The 21,796-nt window shown below is 58.8% G+C and overlaps 1 protein-coding gene across 5 annotated transcripts in view; it reads left to right on the top strand.

Moving 5' to 3' along the window:
- Positions 1–1,804: 1,804 nt before the first annotated feature.
- Positions 1,805–21,796, top strand: part of STIM1 (stromal interaction molecule 1) — a gene marked incomplete at both ends in the record, with an annotated part of 45,250 nt that continues 25,258 nt past the window's right edge. The window contains 4 exons of one of the 5 annotated variants that reach the window (XM_079541395.1): positions 1,805–1,913; positions 14,369–14,499; positions 18,381–18,495; positions 21,651–21,762. In XM_079541395.1, coding sequence (XP_079397521.1) covers positions 1,805–1,913; positions 14,369–14,499; positions 18,381–18,495; positions 21,651–21,762 — 467 coding nt within the window. Of the gene's footprint in view, positions 1,914–14,365; positions 14,500–18,380; positions 18,496–21,650; positions 21,763–21,796 lie in introns of all 5 variants that reach the window. The other 4 variants (XM_079541394.1, XM_079541397.1, XM_079541396.1 and 1 more) reach the window with 4 other exon arrangements.

Here is a 21,796-nt window from a genome sequence, read left to right as displayed (position 1 = left end):
GCGGGGGGGGGGGGGGGGCGTGGGGAAGTGGAGGGTTTGGGGAGGGGAGGGGGAGCGTGGGAACGCGGAGGGGGATTTCCTCTATTGGGGTTACAATCGTTCCCTCGAGGCGTCACCCCCCAAACCCCACTGAGCCCCCACCCAGACACCCATAGGAGGGATGGGCGCCCCCAGGCTCCGGTTGGGGCAGGAGCCCCACAGTGGTGCCGTATGGAGGCTGCTCCCCGTTCCTGTCCCCACTCCGGTCCCTGTCCCCCCCTTATTCCCACCCCACTTCCTGTCCTTTTCCCCTTCCCAGTCAGCATTCCAGTTCCTCTGCCATCCTATCTTCATCTCTGTTCCTATCTCCATTTCCAGGACCATCTCACCCCCATGCTCAAACCCAAGTTCTCGTCCCCATTCCCATCCCCATCCCATCTCAATCCTCATCTTATTTCATCCGAGTCCTTTCTCTATCCTCATCTCATCCCATCCCCAACTCCTTCCCCTTCCCCATCCTCATCCTATCTCCATACCATCTTCCATTACCAATTCTTTACTCAGAGAGTGGTGAGGTGCTGGAACAGCTGCCCAGAGAGGCTGTGATGCCCCGTCCATCCCTGGAGGTGTTGGAGGCCAGGTTGGATGGGGCCCTGGGCAGCCTGGGCTGCTGTGAGATGGGGAGGTTGGTGGCCCTGCATTGGTGGGGGGTTGGAGCTTCGTGATCCTCGAGGTCCCTTCCAACCCAACCATTCTGTGATGCTGTGATGCTGTGATACCATCCTATCCCACCTCCATCCCCATCCCATCCCCACCCATCCTTGTCCCCACTGCCGTTCCCCACCCCAGTTCCCATCCCCATCTCACCCTTTCCCCGTCCTTATCCCCATTTCCAGCCTCAGTTCCTGTCTCCAGCCCCATCCGATTCCCATCTTCATCCCATCTTCATCCCATCCCACCCCATCCCTATCCTTACCCACATCCCATCCCATTCCCATCCTGTCTCCATCCTCATCCCATCCCGCTCCCATCCTCGCCCCTCCCCGCCCCCATTGCCCCGGGGTGGGGGATGGGCGCTGCTTTTGCCGCCGCTCTCTGCGATCTCCGCACACGACGCCCAATTCCGGTCACCCATCCAATCGCCGCACGCAGCCCTTCCTGCTTAGCTTTCGCGCCGCGCCGGCGGTCCCGCTCCCAGCCTGCACGTCCTCCACGCGTCCAGCAGACGGCGCTGCGGAGCGGCGGAGGTGAGAGGGAAGGGCGGGGCCGAGCGGAGGGGCGGGGCCAACATCCTGCTCTCCGATTGGCCGACCGAGGAGCGGCGGCGGCCCCGCCCCCTGTCAGCGAGGTGCGACGGCGGCGCGGGCGGGTGCGCGGAGGGAGAGGAGGGAGGGGGGGGAGGGCGAGGAGGGGGCGGCGGGACGGAACGGCAGCGTGCGGGGAGCGGGGGGGCGGTGCGAGAATAGACAGCGGGCGGAGGGGAGCGGCCGGCAGAGGACGCGGGGCGGGGAGCGGCGCCGGGCCGGCGGGGGGCGTGGACTGAGCGGCGGGGGCGTGGTCACATGGTGGGCGTGGCTTGAAAGAGGCGTGGTCACGCAGGACAGGGCGTGGTCTGAGCGGGGGCGTGGCAAGACGGAACGGGCGTGGTCAAATCAGGGCGTGGATAGCCGGGAGGGGCGTGGTCTGACCGGCGGGGGCGTGGTGTCACGTGGCTCCGCCCCTACCGGCAGCGCTCAGAGCGGCGGTTCGAGTCCCGGTCCGGCGCTGACCCGGCGGTGCCCCGAGGAGCGTGGAGGCCTCGATGCGGATCAGGAGCTGAGCGGGCATGGAACTGCGGGCGGCGGCGGTGCTGTGGGTGCTGTGCGGCTTCCTTCTGCAACCGGGCCGGGCCGAGCGGCCGCCGGGTTCCCACCTGGACGAGACGGCCATCGCAGGTACGGCCGGGCCGGGGCGGCTGGGGGGGGGTCGGGAGCGGCCTCGGCCGAGCGAGCGCGGAACGGGCAGCGCCTCGGGGGGTCCGCGGGCCTCGGGATGGGATTCGGGGCCTCCAAGGGTCCGGGGGGGGGGGGGGTTCTGAGATCTATGCGGTCTGCGGGCCGTAAGGGGGTCCGAGCCCGGCCCGGTGCCGGTAGGACCCGGAGGGGCGGCGGGGTCAAAGCGGGTCCTGAGCCCCGCAACGGGAGCACCGTCCGGGCAGCGGCCGTCGCGTGGGGAGCGGAGCGGCTGCGGGGTCAGCGTGGGGCGGAGCGGCTGCGGACGCCGCCGAGGGGACGCCGGAACCGGCAGAGGCGCTCCCGCACGGAGCGCTGCCCGCAGCCGCCACGCATCGCCGCTGCCCCCGGGGAGGGGGGGGAGGTGAGGTCGGTCCGACGGCCGGTCCGGCTCCTTTCCGAGCGCTCCGGGGGCCGGCCGGGAAAGTGATCTGCGCGGCCCCGCGGCCGCAGGCAGGTTTGTGCCTGCGAGGAATGCTCCGGGACGGCTATTTTTGGAGGCGGCGGCGGCCCGGGGTTGTTCAGCTGCTGCTTGGGAGCGGAGCGGGCCGGGCTCCAAACCTCCACCTCGATGCGCTGCTCGGCCGCGGCCATCCACGTGCAGCGGGTGGGAGCAGCACAGTGCTCTGCGCATCTGTGTCCGGACTGCCTCCCCTTGGCTGTAGAGCTGGTGCAAGCTTGGAGAGCTTGCTTGGGTTGGAAGGGAGCTCAAGGATCACGGAGCTCCAACCCCCCACCAATGCAGGGCCACCAACCTCCCCATCTCACAGCAGCCCAGGCTGCCCAGGGCCCCATCCAAGCTGGCCTCCAACACCTCCAGGGATGGACGGGGCATCACAGCCTCTCTGGGCAGCTGTTCCAGCACCTCACCACTCTCTCTCTAAACAACTTCCCCCTGACATCCAACCTCCAGCTGCCCTCCCTCAACTCCAATCCATTTCCTCTTGTCCTGCTGCCATCTCCCCTTTCACAGAGCTGACTCCCCTCCTGTCTGCAGGCTCCCTTGAGGCACTGCAGGCTGCACTGAGGTCACCCCGCAGCTTCTCTTCTCCATGCTGAACAAGCCCAGCTCCCTCAGCCTGTCTTTGTAGGGAGGTGCTGCAGCTCACAGCTCAGCATTGGGGCGCCCTGGGCTGGCAGGGAGAGCAGCAGGTCTCTGCTGGACCCGATGGTTTGGGATGCTGTGGGAAGCAGGAGTGCAGCTCGTGGCTGGCTGTGCACACAGCTGTGTTGCTGCACCATCAGCTCCATGTGCCCATTGTGCTCGCAGGGGATGTGCGTCCTTCCCTGCTGTCCTGACCCAGTGGATGCTTTGCTGTGTGGCTGCAACGCAGGGTCGGTGCTGCAGGGGTCCCTCAGATCCTTCTGGGTCTGCACTCTGGCTGTCCATGCTGGGATTTTTGGCTGGATGTGGCACCCAGCAGGAGTGCAGCTCCTCCAGAGGGCCGTCCCCATGCCTGGCAGGTATCATAGAATGACAGCATGGCCTGGGCTGCAAAGGAGCACAGCGCTCATCCAGCTCCAAGCCCTGCTGTGTGCAGGTCGCCAACCAGCAGCCCAGGCTGCCCAGAGCCACATCCAGCCTGGCCTTGAATGCCTGCAGGGATGGATGGGGCATCCACAGCCTCCTTGGGCAACCTGTGCCAGTGCCTCACCACCCTCTGCCTCCAAAACTTCTTCCTCACATCCAACCCAAACCTCCCCTGTCTCACTTTCAAGCCATTCGCCCTCAGGGTGATGCTGGGCTGCACACCGTGGGCTTCTGGCAGCCTCAGGCCGTGCCTCCAGCAGGTATGGAAACATTGGAGGAGCAGAAGGAAGTCATTAGGGGCATTACGTTACCCTGGCTGTGGGTTTTGTACACAAATCCTCCCTGCTTGTTTATGCTTTGGACGTAGCTTTGGGTGCCTGTGTTGGCTTGGCTTCCAGGCCTATTTTTAAGCAACCTACTTTTTCCACTTAGGAAAGGACACGGCTTGGGGTGAGTCCTACCCTGAATGCCCCTTAACATGGATGGGGATGGGGATGCTGTCCCAGGCGCACGCTGCTCTGATGGCCCAGTGCTTCTGTATCCCAAAAAGCCACGTTCTGAGGTCAGATGGATTCATCCCTTCCGATTTCTGCAGCTCCTGTGCCTGAACGTGTGCAGTTCTTGGAGCACAGGAGCACAGCAAGCAGGGGAACGCCAGGAATGTCCCACAGCTGAGCGGTGCCGGAGCGCTTGGAGAGCTGCAGCCACTGCAGGAAGGGGGAAATAGCACGGGATTAAGGCTGCTCAGCATTGCCTGCGTTTAGATCTGTAAGGCTGCCAGCACATAATTAATCTGTGACTAAGCAGAAGAAGAAGTTGTTTTTTCCTTCAGACAAGGAGAGGTGGGAGAAACCTGAATTTGGGGCTGGGAGAAGGATGAGGGGTGGGGGGGCGGAGGGGGAGTGAGGGTTGGCCTTTGCCCCCAGGTTGGATGAGAGGTGGTGGGGTCAGGTTGGGTACTGGGGAAATCCCTTCTCCAAAGGGCAGCCAGCATTGGCACAAGCTGCTGGGGGGGGTCACCGACCCTGGGGGTGTCCCAGAGCCGTGGGGATGTGGCACTGAGGGAGGTGGGCAGCGGGGTGAGGTCACAGAATGGCTCCAGGGTCATCTGGTCTGAACCCCTCAGTGATGTTCAAGGTGTTTCCTGGCATCGTCAGCTGTACGATCGGATGCTGTGGAAGTGGCAGATGGGGTCCCATTTATCGTCGAGCTGCAGAATTGTTGGGTTGGGGCCCCCACTACAGGGGTGTGCGCTCAGCTCAGGGTCCCAGTGCCCACCCACAGCCTTGGGCTCCCCTAGCCATGGGGCTCACAGCCCCAGGCAGTACCGTGGGGTGAAGGGCATCCCCTCACATCCCACCCAGCCCTCCCTCCTTCAGCTTACAGCCATCCCCCATCCCGTCCCTGTGCCCCATACGGCACCAGGCGCTTTGGGAACGCAGCCTGAAACCTCTGCTGTTGTTGGAAGCCAGTAGGCCATAATCAGCTTACACAGAAATGAAGTGGTCTGGCTCTAAACGGAGCTAATGGGCACTTGAATTTGATTACTCCTGCTGCTAATCAACTGTTGCAAAGCGTGCTGTTACAGAGGGCTCACGGTTCACTGCTGGCATCTCTTATCAGCGCCTGAGCGCTTCGTGGGAGCATCTGTGCCCGAGAAGCTGCCGTGGTGGGGGTTCCTCCAGCTGTGCAGCCCCAGGTGGGGGACCAGGGCTGTGTGTCCCCATGTCACAGTGTCACCAGCACTGCGCTGGGGGCAGTGGGCTGTTGGTGGTCCCACACGCGGCACATTGTGCGCTGGGGGCACCCATTGCAGGCGGCTCAGTGCCCACGCTGTGCTCATCCAGCTGGGGGCCGTGGGGTGCCAGGAGCACAAGGGCTGCTTGATTTCTGCCCCCTGCACTCCAGGTGCCGTGGTTCTCATCGTGCATCTCGTGTGTTTGTCCTATGGCTGTGGTGGGACGCGCTGCTCGCCAGCACGGGGCCGTGCCGGAGGCTGTTTGCTCAGCTGAGCGTGGGGACAGGTCGGTGCCAGCTGGGTGGCTTTGTGCCACCGGGCTTTGAACGGCACTTTCTGTCTTTGGTGCTTAGAAACGATCGATGGAGAACGATGCACTGCCTCTCCTATGAGAGCCGACCGAGGTGTTAGCAGCTGGGTTGGAATCATCACCTTGTGAAGGCAGGAAAAGCCATCCGAGAGCCCCAGGCCGCCCCACTGAGCCTCATGCCCACAGCTCACACAAGCAGTGCGTGTCCTATGGGGCAGTGTGTGCTTGTGTGCCCTGTGTGTGTGTGCATGAGTGATGCAGGGAGAGGAGCTGCTGGTGGTGCTGTGCTAGGAGGGGATCTGCAGTGTGCTGCCCTGTGTGCCCACCCTGCTGTCCAGGGGGTCCATAGATGACAGCAGGACAGGGGAAATGGTTTGGAGTTGAGGGAGGGCAGCTGGAGGTTGGATGTCAGGTGGAAGTTGTTTAGAGAGAGAGTGGTGAGGTGCTGGAACAGCTGCCCAGAGAGGCTGTGATGCCCCGTCCATCCCTGGAGGTGTTGGAGGCCAGGTTGGATGGGGCCCTGGGCAGCCTGGGCTGCTGTGAGATGGGGAGGTTGGTGGCCCTGCGTTGGTGGGGGGTTGGAGCTTCGTGATCCTTGAGCTCCCTTCCAACCCAAACCATTCTGCGATTCTGTGCTGCACTGTTTTAGTTGGCAGGGAAAAGGCAAAGCTCCTTTCTCCAGCAGGCACAGCCCTCACCTACAAACAGGGAGATTTATTTTCTGCCTCACCATTGTGGTTGCTGCTGCTGCTGACTTTGTGTTCTGCTGCGCCTTGGCAGGGAGGGGAGCCGAGCCCTGTGCAGTGTATGGGAAGCAGAGGTGCTGAGCAGCCCCAGGGCCGTTCCCTATGGCTGCACTACGAGCTGTGCCCACCTTCCCTGGGTGGGGGGATGTCGCAATGCTTTGGCTGCATGCACTGCTCCAGGGATCCCCTGCAAGGGAAGCCCGACTGCTCTGCACACCCTGAGGGTGACGCCATGTGAGTTTCCTGGGGGCTTTTGTCATGTTGATGGGACAAGGGGGAATGGTTTTAAACTAAGGAGGCTGTGGATGCCCCATCCCTGCAGGCATTCAAGGCCAGGCTGGATGTGGCTCTGGGCAGCCTGGGCTGCTGGTTGGTGACCTGCACACAGCAGGGCTTGGAGCTGGATGAGCGCTGTGCTCCTTTGCAGCCCAGGCCATTCTAGGATTCTATGGTGGTCTGCCCCATGGTGGGCTGGCCCTCCGTGAGCTCCTGCTTCTCCTGCAGGCAGCAGTGTTACCCCCCCAAGGGATGTGGGCTGCTGTCACTGCTCCCTTTGCACCCTTGGAGCTTTGGTGTAAATCAGAATTGGCGATTCTCCATAAGACATGAGGGATAAATAAGGTTAAAATGGGGAGAAGATGCCCTTGTATGGTGATATGGGGCTGGTGAAGCTTCCTGGAGTGAATTAGGCTGTAAAGGGACATTCCCTGTTCCTGATGGGGAGAAGCAGCAGCCCAGCACCCAAGGGACCTCCACAAGGAGCTCATGGTTTGTGGCTCATTGCATGCCCAACCCAGCTGCTGGAACTGCTCTGTTTGCCCATAGGTGCTTCTCTTATCTTTTTGGTATACTATAAAGAAGAGAGAGATAAGAGAGGAGGAGGAGATGGTTTCAATGGAGGCCTGGCTTAACCGCTTCCTTCCAGTGCTGCATCTCACGCCTACAACCCAGGAGCTGCTCAGGCTGCAGAGAAAAGGAGCACAGTGATCATTTAGTATCAACCCCTGCTGTGTGCAGGTCGCCAACCAGCAGCCCAGGCTGCCCAGAGCCACATCCAGCCTGGCCTTGAATGCCTGCAGGGATGGGGCATCCACAGCCTCCTTGGGCAACCTGTGCCAGTGCCTCACCACTCTCGGGGGGGAAAAACTTCCTCCTCACATCCAACCCAAACCTCCCCTGTCTCACTTTCAATCCATTCCCCCTTGTCCTTTAGGGGTAGAGCCCAGCAATCAGAGCAGGCTGCTTGGAGCATCCCGTGTGCTGCACAAGCAGGCCTGGGAGGGCACCCAGCTGGGGGTGGTGAGGAAGGTGAGCTGTGCCTGCTGCGCTGTGCCTGCTGCGCTGCGCTGCCGTCACGCTCCTTGCAGGCAGAGCTGCTGGCACAGCCCGGCGCTGGACTTTCAGCGGCGCTTTGAAGCCTCCCATTCGTCTCCTTTGATCCCAGCATGGCTCTGCCAAACAGCCTCCGTGCCCACGTTGCTCTGCAGGGCATCCTGCAGCTCGGTGCCCAGGCTGCTGCGTTGGTGCTCATCGATGAATGCTTTTTGGATGCCAGAGGGCAACGATGTGTTCCTCTTTGCAATGAGAAAGCTCGGAGAGTTTTCGCTTCTGCCTGCAGTGTGCAATGATCGGCACACCTTGCTCTCGTTGCTCCCAGTGTCACCCAGAGCTGCAGGCTGGAGGTCCCCTCTCCAGGCGACGCTGCAGCAGTGATGCACGGAGGATCAGGGGAGTGGCAGAAGGGTTGTGGTGGTTTGGATTTGGTTTCTTCTCAGCTTTCTTTGGCACGGTGCAATTTCTCAGGCAGGAGTGACTCACCGAGCTCCACGCTGTGGTTTCCTGGCTTTCAGCAGTGTTTCTTTCACTTTGTGTAAGTGATGGTTAGCTTTGCATCGCTGTGTCCCTGGGCTGCACCAATAGAAGGGCGGTGGGCAGGGATGGGACTGTCCCTCCTCTGTCTGCCTCGTGAGGCCCCACATGGAGCACTGCATCCAGACCTGGGACGGGAGGGATGTGGGATTGGATCCAGAGGAGGGCAGGGGGATGCTCAGAGGGTCCAGGAATGCTCAGAGAGTCCAGGGATGCTCAGGGATGCTCAGAGGATGGAGCACCTCTCTATGGAGACAGACTGGGGGAGCTGGGGGCCTTCAGCCTGGAGAAGGGGAGGCAGCAGGGAGACTTCATTGCAGCCTTGCGGTACTGAAAGGGAGCCTATAAGCAGGAGGGAGAGTTGTAGTGCAGCAGCCCAGACCTGAGCTGAGTGAATCACACTGAGCTGCAAGTATCCTCATGCTGAAAGTATTTGAGGAACGCCCTCTTGCTCAGCTTTGTTAATGGGACGTTGTGGTAGGAGCCGGAGGGGATGCACCTCGTGTTCCTGGCAGTGCTTGGATAACCGTCGTGCTGTGTTTGGAGCATGGAGCAAAGGCTGGGAAAGCCTCTGTTGTGTGTGGTGCCGTGTTTTCATTCACCATTTGCTGCTCTCAGAGAGAACATTGGACCGCTCACAGAATCACAGAATGGCCAGGGTTGGAAGGGACCTCAAAGATCATGAATCTCCAACCCCCCTGCCACATGCAGGGCCACCAACCTCCACGTTTAATGCTAAACCAGGCTGCCCAGGGCCCCATGAGGACGTTTGGTTTCCACGCAGTGGGACCAATTTGGGGTGCAGGGTGGGCAGAGCTGGTGCTGTGTGCAGCCCATGGGATGCTGCTGTTGGTCACAGCTTGGAAACCACATTGGATGGATGATGCTCCGTGGGTCCTATCCCTGCCCGTGGGGCAGCTGGGGCTGTTGGAAATGGGATTCCCAAGGAACAGAAGCAAGCAGGAGTTGGTTCTGCTGGCACCCACGTGGTGTGATGTGTGCTGTCCCCATCCCCACCCATGGCCACCCCTGCCCAGCCCTATGCAGCTTGCCAGCCTGGCTGCTCACAGCCCTGGGCTGCCCCATCTCTCAGTCTGCAAATGATCAGCGCTGCGATATTGAACGTAATTAAGGAATCCTGGCCTGCAGGACGCGGAGGCACTGCTGCACCCAGCAGAGGACTTCCTTAAATCTAAAGGGCCCTCCCAGTTTGGAGAGCTGTGATGGTTCGATTGCCATCAGCACAGAGGGGAAGGAATGCATGAGCAGTTTGGTTATTTGCTTTGGTGTTACGCAGTAACCCAGGCTTTGGTCATTGCAGCCCTTTAGAACTTTCTCTTGCCTTTCGCAGCCCATCTTGCCCTGCTGCTTTGCAGCAGGTTCTGTGCAGAAGCACTGAGCTTTGCAGGGCTGGATGGAAGCAACCTGCTTACCTTCCATGGGCAGAAAGCAAACAGGGACCCCTGGGCTGCAGGGAAGGGCTGGGGGTGCTGGTATGGCAGTGAACCTCAGGGCTCTGCTGGTGCTGGGAAACTGATGGCAAAGGCAGTGAGGCTGCACTGGGATGGAGTGGGAGGTGGAAATTTGGGAGGGGGTGCTGCAAAGCACTGAAGAGGTGGAATGGCAGAGTTGGTTGGGAGCAGTGACTGGGGGTGCTGGGGTGGCTTTGCTGCTGTTAAAGCTGGAGAACCTGAGTGCCACGAGCAATGAGGGGGCAGTGAGCTTTGCAGAGCTGTGCCAAGGAGAGGAGCCCAGCCTGTGCACCCACTGGCATGGCATGGTGCTGCTGAGCCCCATCCTGGTCCCTAAGTGCCAGCAAGTGGGGTGCAGGGGGGCCGTGCTGTCCCCTGTGCCTGCATTGGGTTCCCCACACCATCCTGGAGCACCTTGGGACCCCACAGCTGCTGTGCTGCTGTGCTGCTGTGCTGCTGTGCTGCTGTGCTGCTGTGCTGCTGTGCTGCTGTGCTGCTGTGCTGCTGTGCTGCTGTGCTGCTGTGCTGCTGTGCTGCTGTGCTGCTGTGCTGCTGTGCTGCTGTGCTGCTGTGCTGCTGTGCCACAGCACGGCTCTCTCCTGTTTCAGGTGCCCCTCCTTGCAGAGGCACCCAAGGGCGTAGCTGAGTGTATCAAAGATCAAACGGTCCAATCCTGCCTTTTGTTGGCACCTTACCTGGGCTGCTTTCTTCCTTTGTGCCTTGTGCAATCTGTTAAATATTTGATTGCTTCAGGAGCTCCCTGGCAGAGGATTGGGGTGTCTGCACTGCTGTGTGTCTGAGCACTGAGCTCAGCTTTGCTGCTCCGCCACTGGGCTGTGCAGGCAGCGGTGCTGCTGAGGGGATGGTGATGCAAGGCAGCAGTGAGAAAGCATGAATATTTCAGTAGTGCTGAGCCAGATGTCCATCCAGCTCCAAGCCCTGCTGTGTGCAGGTCGCCAACCAGCAGCCCAGGCTGCCCAGAGCCACATCCAGCCTGGCCTTGAATGCCTGCAGGGATGGATGGGGCATCCACAGCCTCCTTGGGCAACCTGTGCCACTGCCTCACCACCCTCTGCCTCCAAAACTTCCTCCTCACATCCAACCCAAACCTCCCCTGTCTCTCTTTAAAGCCATTCCTCCCATCCCAGCTCGCTGCTTTGGTGACATCAGAAGCTGAAGCCTCGTGTTGTGGGAAGCAGCGCAGGCAGGAAGGTCGTGTGGAGCCCTTGTTTGTATTAACAAAATATGTAAACAGTTCCTTTTTTTTCCCCCAAATATCGTACACTTTCTTTTTTGGCTGCCGTTTTGGTGTTGATGGAAGCAGGCTGTTCTAATTGAGCTCCATCACATCCCATCCCCACAGCCGCCGTCATTGATGGCTCCTCCTGCCCCCAGTGGGGTGTCCTGGGGGGGGGGTGTTGGTGGGACTGTTCTTCCTTGGGCCTGGAATGAGGCACATTGCTGCTTAAAGCACCTGTTGATGTGGGACATCCATCAGCATGGGGCTGAGCGCCTGCTGAGCTTCTGGGGGGGGGGGAGCTGCATCTCAGGGGGGCGCAGGGCAGCTCCAGTGATGGTGGGGCTGCTAGCAGGGAGATAAGGAAGGGTGAGGTGGCAAGAGGAGGACGAGTCAGTGGGGCCGTGGCAGTTCTGGGGGGGGGGTCTTTCCTGGCATGGATGCTGGGATGAGGATCCGTGCGTGGCTGCAGGAACCATCGCAGCCCAAGTCACAGAGTTCTGGAGTTGCAGAGGTTGGAAGGGACCTCAGCTCACCGAGTTCAACCTCATTGCTAAAGCAGGTCCTGCGGTAGGTGGGTGCCCAAATGGGTCTGGAGTGTCTCCATAGAAGGGATGGCTGTGTGCCTGCAGTGCCTGGGGGTGGCCACCTGTAGGATCTGAGGGCTGTTCCCATCAGGCTGCGATACCGCAGGCTGTTTGAAATGCAGCCTGTCTTAATCTCCCATTCATCTTAGGCAGGGCTGCTCACCCAGCCTTTGTTCTTTGTTGGGGGATGGCCCCCGGGGTTCCTTCCTTATCAGCTTGCCTTATCAGCACGAGCTTCATTGCTCCTTCTGGCCTTCCACTCGCACTGTTTCTTCATACCCAGGCTGCAATTAATTAGTCAGCAGCACCCAGTGTTGGGCAGCATCAGGGAAGGGCACACAGAGCATGAGGAGCTCAGGGACACGAAGTTGTGGCAGGAGGACAGGCACAGCATCTCCTGGTGCCCCACATCCGGCTCTTGGTTGGTTGGCCCTAATGAATTCTTAGGAATATCTGGCAGTGAGCACTCATGGCTGAACCTGCGCTCATTTAGGAGCCCTGCTATGGATGTAGGGTGACTGTAGGGTTTGGTTTGGTCCTGTGCTCCAGCGTGAGCATGAGAAGCTCTGGCAGTGGCAAAATGATGTCTTGGTTGCTGTGCTCCTGTTTGCTGCTTCACTGAGTGGCCAAGGCTCCCCTTCCCACAGCATCACAGAATGGTTTGGGTTGGAAGGGAGCTCAAGGATCACGAAGCTCCAACCCCCCACCAATGCAGGGCCACCAACCTCCCCATCTCACAGCAGCCCAGGCTGCCCAGGGCCCCATCCAACCTGGCCTCCAACACCTCCAGGGATGGACGGGGCATCACAGCCTCTCTGGGCAGCTGTTCCAGCACCTCACCACTCTCTCTCTAAACAACTTCTCCCTGACATCCAACCTCCAGCTGCCCTCCCTCAACTCCAAACCATTTCCCCTTGTCCTGCTGCCATCTCCCCTTTCACAGAGCTGACTCCCCTCCTGTCTGCAGGCTCCCTTGAGGCACTGCAGGCTGCAATGAGCTTCACAGCTTCTGATGGGAGCAGGGCTGGTGGCTCTTAGGCTCATTTCCCATTGATCTCAAGCAGTCTTTGCTTGGAAACTCTTACTGTGTGTGTGCTTACAGTGAGTCCAGCACAGCCTCCATTGGGCTGGGGGCTCTCTGCTGAGCTTACAGGACCACTGTGTCTTGAATGGGGTGCCTGGGCTGGGGGCCTGGGGTGTGGGGTCTCACCACGGATGGGGTGGGATTGGGATGGGGATGAGGATTGGGATGGGATGGAGATTGGAGTGGGGTGGGATGTGGATGGAGGTGGGATGCTCTGGGATAGATGGTGCTGGTGGGGACTCAGGTGAGCAGCAGGATCTGCAGTGTTATCCTTGAACCAGAGAAAGCTGTGCGACAGCAAGCCAGAAAAATGCATTTCCTGCTCAGGAAGAAGGGTGACTTCTTTTAGTTGGTGTGCTGCAGGAACACCCTGCTCTTGGGCACTGTGCTAGGGGGAAAGATTGGCTCCAGCAGCCAGACGTTTTGTGCAGGACTGGGGGCTGCGCCACAGGTTGTGTTGGGGTTGTGCCATGGGTTGTCCATGGGCTGTGCCATGTTGTTGGGGTTTGTGTTGTGTTGGGGTTGTGTTGGGGATGTGTTGTAGGTTGTATTGGGGCTGTACCATGGATTGTGCCATGGGTTGTGTTGGGGTTGTGTTGTGGCTGTGCCATGGGTTATGTTGGGATTGTGCCATGGGTTGTCCATGGGCTGTGCCATGTTGTTGGGGTTTGTGTTGTTGGGTTTGTGTTGGGGCTGTGTTGTAGGTTGTATTGGGGCTGTACCGTGGGCTGTGCCATGGGTCATGTTGAGGCTGTGCCATGGCTTGTGTTGGGGTTGTGCCATGGGTTGTCCATGGGCTGTGCCATGGATTATGTTGGGGTTGTGTTGGGGCTGTGTTGTGGGTTGTATTGGGGCTGTACCATGGGTTGTGCCATGGGTTGTGTTGGGGTTATGTTGGGGCTGTGCCATGGGTTATATTGGGGTTGTGCCATGGGTTGTGTTGAGGCTGTGCCATGGGTTGTGTCGAGGCTGTGTTGTAGGTTGTATTGGGGCTGTACCATGGGCAGTGCCATGGGTCATGTTGAGGCTGTGCCATGGGTTGTGTTGGGACTGTGTTGTGGGTTGTATTGGGGCTGTACCATGGATTGTGCCATGGGTTGTGTTGGGGTTATGTTGGGGTTGTGCCATGGATTGTGTTGGGGCTGTACCATGGGCTGTGCCACAGGTTGTGTTGGGGCCGTGCCATGGGTTGTGTTGGGGTTGTGGCATGGGTTGTGGCATGGGTTGTGTTGAGGCTGTGCCATGGGTTGTGTTGGGGTTGTGTTGGGGCTGTGTTGTAGGTTGTATTGGGGCTGTACCATGGGCTGTGCCATGGGTTATGTTGGGGTTGTGCCATGGGTTGTGTTGGGGCTGTGTTGTAGGTTGTATTGGGGCTGTACCATGGATTGTGCCATGGGTTATGTTGGGGTTGTGCCATGGGTTGTGTTGGGGCCGTGCCATGGGTTGTGTTGAGGCTGTGTTATAGGTTGTGTTGTAGGTTGTATTGGGGTTGTGTTGGGGGTTGTATTGGGGCTGTACCATGGATTGTGCCATGGGTTGTGTTGGGGCTGTGTTGGGGGTTGTATTGGGGCCGTACCATGGATGGTGCCATGGGTCGTGTTGGGGCTGTACCATGGGTCATGTTGGGGTTGTGTTGGGGATGTGTTGTAGGTTGTGTTGGGGTTGTGTTGGGGCTGTGTTGTAGGTTGTATTGGGGCTGTACCATGGATTGTGCCATGGGTTGTGTTGGGGTTGTGCCATGGGTCGTGTTGGGGCTGTACCATGGGCTGTACCCCATGGGCTGTTTCCTGGCCTGCCTCACCGTGGTGTTTCCTCCCCCAGCAGAGTTCTGCCGCATCGACAAGCCGCTGTGCCACGATGAGGATGAGCAGCTCAGCTTTGAGGCCGTCCGCAACATCCACAAGCAGATGGACGACGATGCCAACGGCAATGTGGACGTGGAGGAAAGCGATGAGGTTGGTGCTCCGTGTCTCCCTGCCCTTCTCTACAGCGCTGCCTGCATCCCAGTGTGCTGCTGTGGGGCTGTGGGCTGCACTTTGCTCACCTGGTGAGGAGATGCCGTCCCGTCAGTCTGAGCTCTGATCCCAGCTCTGCATCGTGCAGCTTTTCTGCTGTTCTGGGGGCTCCTGTGCTTCATCTTTGGTTACACGCAGGCAGTTATCAGTGCATCCCAAGGCTGGGAGGCAGGTGGATCTGCTCACATGCCCACGGTTTTGGTTCGTTGCTCCTTTTGTAACTTTGGAGCAGGGAAGGCTGTCGGCTCTGCTCAAACCTCCCTTTGCCATCTCACTGCTGTCCCTTCCACTGCGCTCATCCTCCAGCACACCTGGGGCAGTTATCACACCTTTGAGGAAAAAAAACCTCATTTCTGTTGTCTTGGCCTTTGAAATGTGAGCTGATGGCTGTATGAAAGAGAAAGGAAATGATTGCTTTCCTGTATAAGCACCAAAAGAAGCAGTGACTGCTGGAGCAGGGAAAGCTTTTTGTTGTTCATAACAGCTTCTCCGTTGCAGCGGGTGCACAGGTGAGGGATGCTTTCCTCTAAGCCAACAGATAGAGGTAACACAGTTGAGGTGTTGGAAGAAGGCAGACCGTGGGGCTCTGCTATGGGCCGTGGGATCCCCATTGCTCACCCTATAGAAGGCTGGGAGCACAGGATGGAGGGACGCAGGGCTGAGCAGAGATGCTGCTGTGCTCTGAGGGCTCAGTGAGGCTGTGCTGATAGGGGAACCCTAGAGAACACACAACCTGTGTGTTGGTGTTGCTGTGGGCTCACTGAAGTGCAGCCTGCTGCTTCTGCACCCGCAGCTTTGGCCTTTATTTTCTCTTTCCTATGTGCTTGGCAAAGTAGAGGCTCTGAGAGCCCCTCAGTAGTGCTGTTCAGTGAGCAGCCCTGCAGAGCCCTGCTCTGGGATGCATCAGACAGAAATAGCCATCCAGAGGCTTGAACCCCTGCACCCAAAGGTTGTGCTGTGGGGCAGTGCTGCTGCTCCTGCAGGTCGGTGTCCCCAGATGGGCACAGCAGCCTGGAGCAGTGCTTGTGGGACACATTCAGCCCAGTGCTCCCATCCAGCAGCGCCATTCCCTCAGCCTAAATTCCACTGGGTGGAGTAATTAAAGCAAATGAAAAGCTTTTTTTTTCCCAGTCAAAGAAATGAAAAGCTTTCGGCTGCGTTCCCTGCAGCGTTCCCCCGCGGCGGCTGCAGCTCTGCCTCCATTCCTGGAGCTGTGCTGGGTTTTGTTGGGGCTGAGAAGCAGCAGCACTGCCAGCAAGTCCTGCCCTGCCTTGGGATTCCTGCTGGGTCCGTCCTGCCTGCTCCCTCTGCAGTGTAGCAATGCCATATGAGCAATAGCATTCGTGTTTCTGAAGGGCTGCAGGACCCGTGGCTCAGCCTGGGTCGCTGCTGCCCCGTGAGCACAGCCTGCCTGGCCCCTCATCTTCTGCCCCTTCTTTGTGCCTAACTTTGAGATTTCATCTCTCCTGTATTTAAAACACTGATTTTCTCGTGCGGAGTCACCGTGAATGGGCACCTGGGTGCAGTGCTGGGCAGCACTCATGGGCCACCACCCTCCATCCTGTCACTGCCGCCAGGTTTTGCTTTGTTTCCCTTTGGGTGATGAGCACGCAAGGCTCCTGCTGGCCATATAGCAAAGCCACGTGGGTTGCACACTGCTGCATCACTCTGGGAAGCACTGTGCCCTGGGACAGCCACACTCAGGTGTGCTTCACACTGGCCAGTGCACAGATCCTGCCCTGCTCTGTGCTGCCCTTCAATCCTCACTGCTTTATTCCTTCCTTCCTGGAGCCAATTTTCAGCGAAGCAAGAGATGACATCCCTGACCTCAATTAAAGCCAGAGAGCCGTCCCTCGTGGGAGAGCTTCTAATTAGCAATCTATTTCTGCTGCCTTTGCTCACCCAGAAGGCAGCTGTGGTGGTGCTGTGCTCGGATGGGGCTGCTGGGCACACCAGGTGCTGTCACCCTTTATTCCCAAGGAAACGAGGGGCGTCCCACCACCCTGCCCATCCTTCCTCATTCTGATCCTGTGGCCCTCAGCCACCTCCAGGCGTGGGCACACGGCTCAGGCAGTGCTGGGGAAGGATTCCCCCCACGTTGGACCTCGTGCAGTGAGCTGAGCTGCAGCCTGACTGTCCCCCAGCCAGCAGTGCTGTGGGATGCTGTGCTCAAGGCAGAGCTGCTGGGAGCGATGCACAACGTGGGGCACTGCAGCACTGGTGGGCAGCGTGGGGCCATGCTGTGTGTTGACGTGCACCTCGTTGGGTCCTTAAGGCTGGAGAAGCCCTCCAGGATCCCCCAGCTCACCCCGCTCACGCAGCCAAGATGCTGTTGGCCTTTTGCTCACACTGCTGGCTCGTGCTCAGCCCCAGACCCTTTCCAGTCACTCTGCCCCAAGCCTTGAACACTGCACGGTGTTGCTGTGGTCGAAGTGCAGGACCCAGCGCTGCTCTCGTTGGCCCCAACCTGCTGCCCCCAACCCGGCACTGTGGCCATGATCCCAGTCTCTGCTTCCCCCCCAGCCCTCCCCCGTGGCTGTGCTGCAGGCAGCTCTGAGCGATCGCTTTCCCTCTGTGTTCCCTGAGCTAAATATACCGGGCAGCAGCTGGCCCTGCTGTGACATTGCCACGTCCCATAGGTCAGGGCTGTGGGACACGGAGCTGCTGCAGGACCTGGTGCTCAGCTGTGTGCTGGGAACAACCCGGGCTGCTGCTGAATGCACCCTGAGAGCTCCGAGAGGGAATGCTGCACACTTTTAGTGCTCTGTCTTCCATTAAAGCATCATCTCCTTCTCTATGGGCAGCTTTAAAGAACTGTTACGTTCTTCTTGCTCTTGGAAGGAGTCCAGAGGAGGGCAGAGATGGTGAGAGGGCTGGAGCAGCTCTGCTGTGAGGAAAGGCTGAGGGCGCTGGGCTTGTTTGGCTTGGAGAAGAGAAGGCTGCAGGGAGACCTCATGGTGGCCTTCAGTGCTTGAAGGGAGCGGATGAACAGGAGGGGGAACGGCTGTGTGTGAGGGTGGGTGGTGACAGGACAAGGGGAATGGCTTGAAAGTGAGCCAGGGGAGGTTTGGGTTGGATGTGAGGAGGAAGTTTTGGAGGCAGAGGGTGGTGAGGCAGTGGCACAGGTTGCCCAAGGAGGCTGTGGATGCCCCATCCATCCCTGCAGGCATTCAAGGCCAGGCTGGATGTGGCTCTGGGCAGCCTGGGCTGCTGGTTGGCGACCTGCACACAGCAGGGCTTGGAGCTGGATGAGCGCTGTGCTCCTTTGCAGCCCAGGCCATTCTATCTTTCTATGATTCTTCACCTTAAAAGCCCTTTAGCGAAGAAGAACTGCTTGCAAATCATAGACTCAGCAAGGTTGGTGAAGAGCTCTGAAGTCAAATCGAACCCAGCATGCTCACTGGTGGCACCAAGAAGGCTGGAAGAGCCCTCCAAGACCCCCAGCCCCCTCCACTGTGCCACATCCCCCAGTGTCACATCCCCATGGCTCTGGGACACCCCAGGGATGGTGACCCCCCCAGGCAGCCTTTGCTGGTGCTGCTCTTTGGAGGAGGAATTCCCCTGGTAGCCAACCTGGCCGTCCCCCAGCACAGCTTGACTCTCACACCCCATTGTGCTGGTGGGGATTTCAGCCAGGAATTAGCTTTGAATGATGCTGGATGTTCCAGGAATGAGAATCTGAGCTGCAGTGCTTCCTGCAGTGCTCCCTGTGACATCTGTTGGCTGTGGGGGGACTGCAGGGAGGGCAGTGGATGGGATGCTGTGCAGTGCCTGTGCTGCTGGAAGGGTTAATGGAGTGCTGCTGCTGTTTCTTCTCCTAGTTCTTGAGAGAGGACCTGAACTACCACGACCCCACCGTCAAGCACAGCACCTTCCATGGTGAAGACAAACTCATCAGCGTGGAGGATCTTTGGAAGGCCTGGAAGACCTCTGAAGGTAAAAAACCCACAAAACCAACCAAGCAACCCAACCCAAACCCAAACAACCCAAGCAGCCATGCAGAATGGTGCCAGCACTCTGGGCTTGACATGGCAGCACGTCTGTGCGTCCCAGAAGGGCACTGAATTCTCCTTTGCTGCCCTTTGTCTGTCACTTTTCCAGCTTCCTTCTTTGGGCACTTCTGGATTCTGTGGCTCTCAGTGCATTTTTCAGCTCTCAGTGCGGCCACCTGAGTGTAGCAGGGGAAGTACCAGCAGCAGAGGGGCGGCCAGCAGGGACAGGGAGGTGATTGTGCCCCTCTGCTCTGCCCTCATGAGGCCCCATCTGCAGCACTGCGTCCAGGGCTGGAGCCCCCAGTACAGGAAAGACAGGGAGCTGTTGGAGAGGGTGCAGAGGAGCCACAGAGATGAGCAGAGGGCTGCAGCACCTCCCTACAAAGACAGGCTGAGGGAGCTGGGCTTGTTCAGCATGGAGAAGAGAAGCTGCGGGGTGACCTCAGTGCAGCCTGCAGTGCCTCAAGGGAGCCTGCAGACAGGAGGGGAGGCAGCTCTGTGAAAGGGGAGATGGCAGCAGGACAAGGGGAAATGGTTTGGAGTTGAGGGAGGGCAGCTGGAGGTTGGATGTCAGGGGGAAGTTCCTTAGAGAGAGAGTGGTGAGGTGCTGGAACAGCTGCCCAGAGAGGCTGTGATGCCCCGTCCATCCCTGGAGGTGTTGGAGGCCAGGTTGGACGGGGCCCTGGGCAGCCTGGGCTGCTGTGAGATGGGGAGGTTGGTGGCCCTGCATTGGTGGGGGGTTGGAGCTTCGTGATCCTTGAGCTCCCTTCAACCCAACCCATTCTGTGTTGTACGATTGGTTTCATTTCTCTGTTCCTATAAACATATGTTAGAATGGGGCCACGTGCTGCCCTGTGCCAACTCCTCCTCGAGGTTCAGGTCATGTTCTATGGGACAGCAGCATCCTCTGTATGGAGCAGAGCTGTGTGGCACTTTGTCTACTGCTGAAATTACCCACAGAAGTTTGCTGAATCCCAGAGGCACCCTCAAATGGAAGTAAAGTCCTAAACCCAGAGCTGTCCCGGGTGCATTGGGCACAGCACCTTACCCAGGACTGGGGAAGTTCAGCCCCGGGTGGGAAACCCCCAGCACTGCTGACCTGGTGAGGAAACTGTTGGTTTATAGCACTTTATAGCACAGTTTCACTTTCTCCCCAATCAGGATGTTAGAATTTCTGTGCGGAGAAGCATTAAAACTCCCCCTGCTGCCCTGCTCTGTGTTTCCTCTTTAGAAACTTCTCTCCTTTTGCTTTTGCTCTCTTCCTGTTAGTTACATGTGCAGGAAGTGATGCATCTCTGTGCAGCATCACTTCTGGTGGCAGTGAGTTTGTTCAGCACTCAGCGTTTGCTTTCCCATTTCTCTGTGTCTCTGTCTGATAACAGAACGGGCTCTTGCAGCATTGCTGGCCTCATCCAGAGCCCCATTTGGGCAGCTGAAGCTGAGCTGTAAAACCACAGATCCTGGTGGAGCTGTGCCAGCACTGGAGGTGCACCCAGGGCACACGTGTGTGTGTTTGCTGCGTCCTGCTGCTCCTCCTGCCTGCCCTGCTGTCCACGGGTACTTTTACAACACAGAACCACAGAAAGGCTTGGGCTGGAAGGGAGCTCAAGGATCACAAAGCTCCAACCCCCCACCAATGCAGGGCCACCAACCTCCCCATCTCACAGCAGCCCAGGCTGCCCAGGGCCCCATCCAACCTGGCCTCCAACACCTCCAGGGATGGACGGGGCATCACAGCCTCTCTGGGCAGCTGTTCCAGCACCTCACCACTCTCTCTCTAAGGAACTTCCCCCTGACATCCAACCTCCAGCTGCCCTCCCTCAACTCCAAACCATTTCCCCTTGTCCTGCTGCCATCTCCCCTTTCACAGAGCTGCCTCCCCTCCTGTCTGCAGGCTCCCTTGAGGCACTGCAGGCTGCACTGAGGTCACCCCGCAGCTTCTCTTCTCCATGCTGAACAAGCCCAGCTCCCTCAGCCTGTCTTTGTAGGGAGGTGCTGCAGCCCTCTGCTCATCTTTGTGGCTCCTCTGCACCCTCTCCAACAGCTCCCTGTCTTTCTTGTGCTGGGGGCTCCAGCCCTGGACGCAGTGCTGCAGATGGGGCCTCACAAGGGCAGAGCAGAGGGGGACAATCACCTCCCTGTCCCTGCTGGCCACCCCTCTGCTTAGGATCCCATTTGCTTTCCGAGCTACAAGAGCACACTGCTGCCTCATGGATCCACTGGGGGCCATGGATAAATCTCTCAGTGTTTATGGCTCTCAGGAGCAGATTGAATGTGGTTGGGATGCTGGGCCTCCATCGCTTCCCATAGAAGAGCAGTGCAGAAGGGCTGGGCAGGTTGGGGTGTGGGGTGCCTGGGGTCTGAGCAGTGTCATCAACAGCAATTCTCACAACTTGAGACTGTCAAAAGACACTTCTGGAATCTGTGCTAACTCATCCCAGGCCTTGTGTGGCTCCCAGCAGGGAGCAGAGGCTCTGTCTGGCATTCTGCCCTGGGTCATTCAGAGCTCCTGCAGGCCATGTCTGCCCAGCAGTGCCTCGGGCCCTGGGGCATGGCTCCTGCTGGGTGCTGGCTTCCATCCCAGCCCTTCCCATGGCACAGAAATGAGTTTCCTGCAGTTTGTGGGCTTGGAATGATAACTACAGGGAGTTTCCTTAAGCTCGGGCAGTTTGCTAACATGCATCTGAATCAGTTCCCAAGTTTGCTGGAGATGACACCTTCCTTTGAAGCCTTCTGCCAAGCTGCTGGCCCTGCTCCTGTCCGTTCTGCCGTGGTTCTGCTGCAGGCACTGAGCTCTGCAGTGAGCTGGGAGATGTTTCTCGTGTCCAAGGACTCACTGCCTTCCCCAGGAATCACAGCAGTGCAGAATTGTAGGGACTGAAAGTGACCTCTAGAGATGATTGAGTCCATCCCCCATGCAGAGCTTGCTCCATACAGCAGGCAGTGCTGGGATGCTGCTGTTCCAACCCCACGGCTGTTCCCCCTTTGCTGAAGGCAGGTGGTAGAGGTGCACATAGTGTGCTTACTGCTCACTCTGATGCTGCCTGGATGGTTTCAGCTGTAATAATGCTAAGCTGCTCGTGTGTTTCTTGCCCACAGTGTACAACTGGACAGTCGACGAGGTGGTGCAGTGGCTCATTACCTACGTGGAGCTGCCACAGTACGAGGAGACCTTCAGAAAGCTGCAGCTGAGCGGACACGCCATGCCCAGGTCAGTGCTCAGCCCCTGGGATGTGTGCCAGGGA

The sequence above is a fragment of the Tetrao urogallus genome (genome assembly GCF_951394365.1).
Source record: "Tetrao urogallus genome assembly, chromosome: 1".
NCBI classification, from domain to species: Eukaryota; Metazoa; Chordata; class Aves; order Galliformes; family Phasianidae; genus Tetrao; species Tetrao urogallus.
The sequence above is the reverse complement of the archived record's forward strand: the minus strand, read 5'-3'. Positions and strand labels throughout refer to the sequence as shown.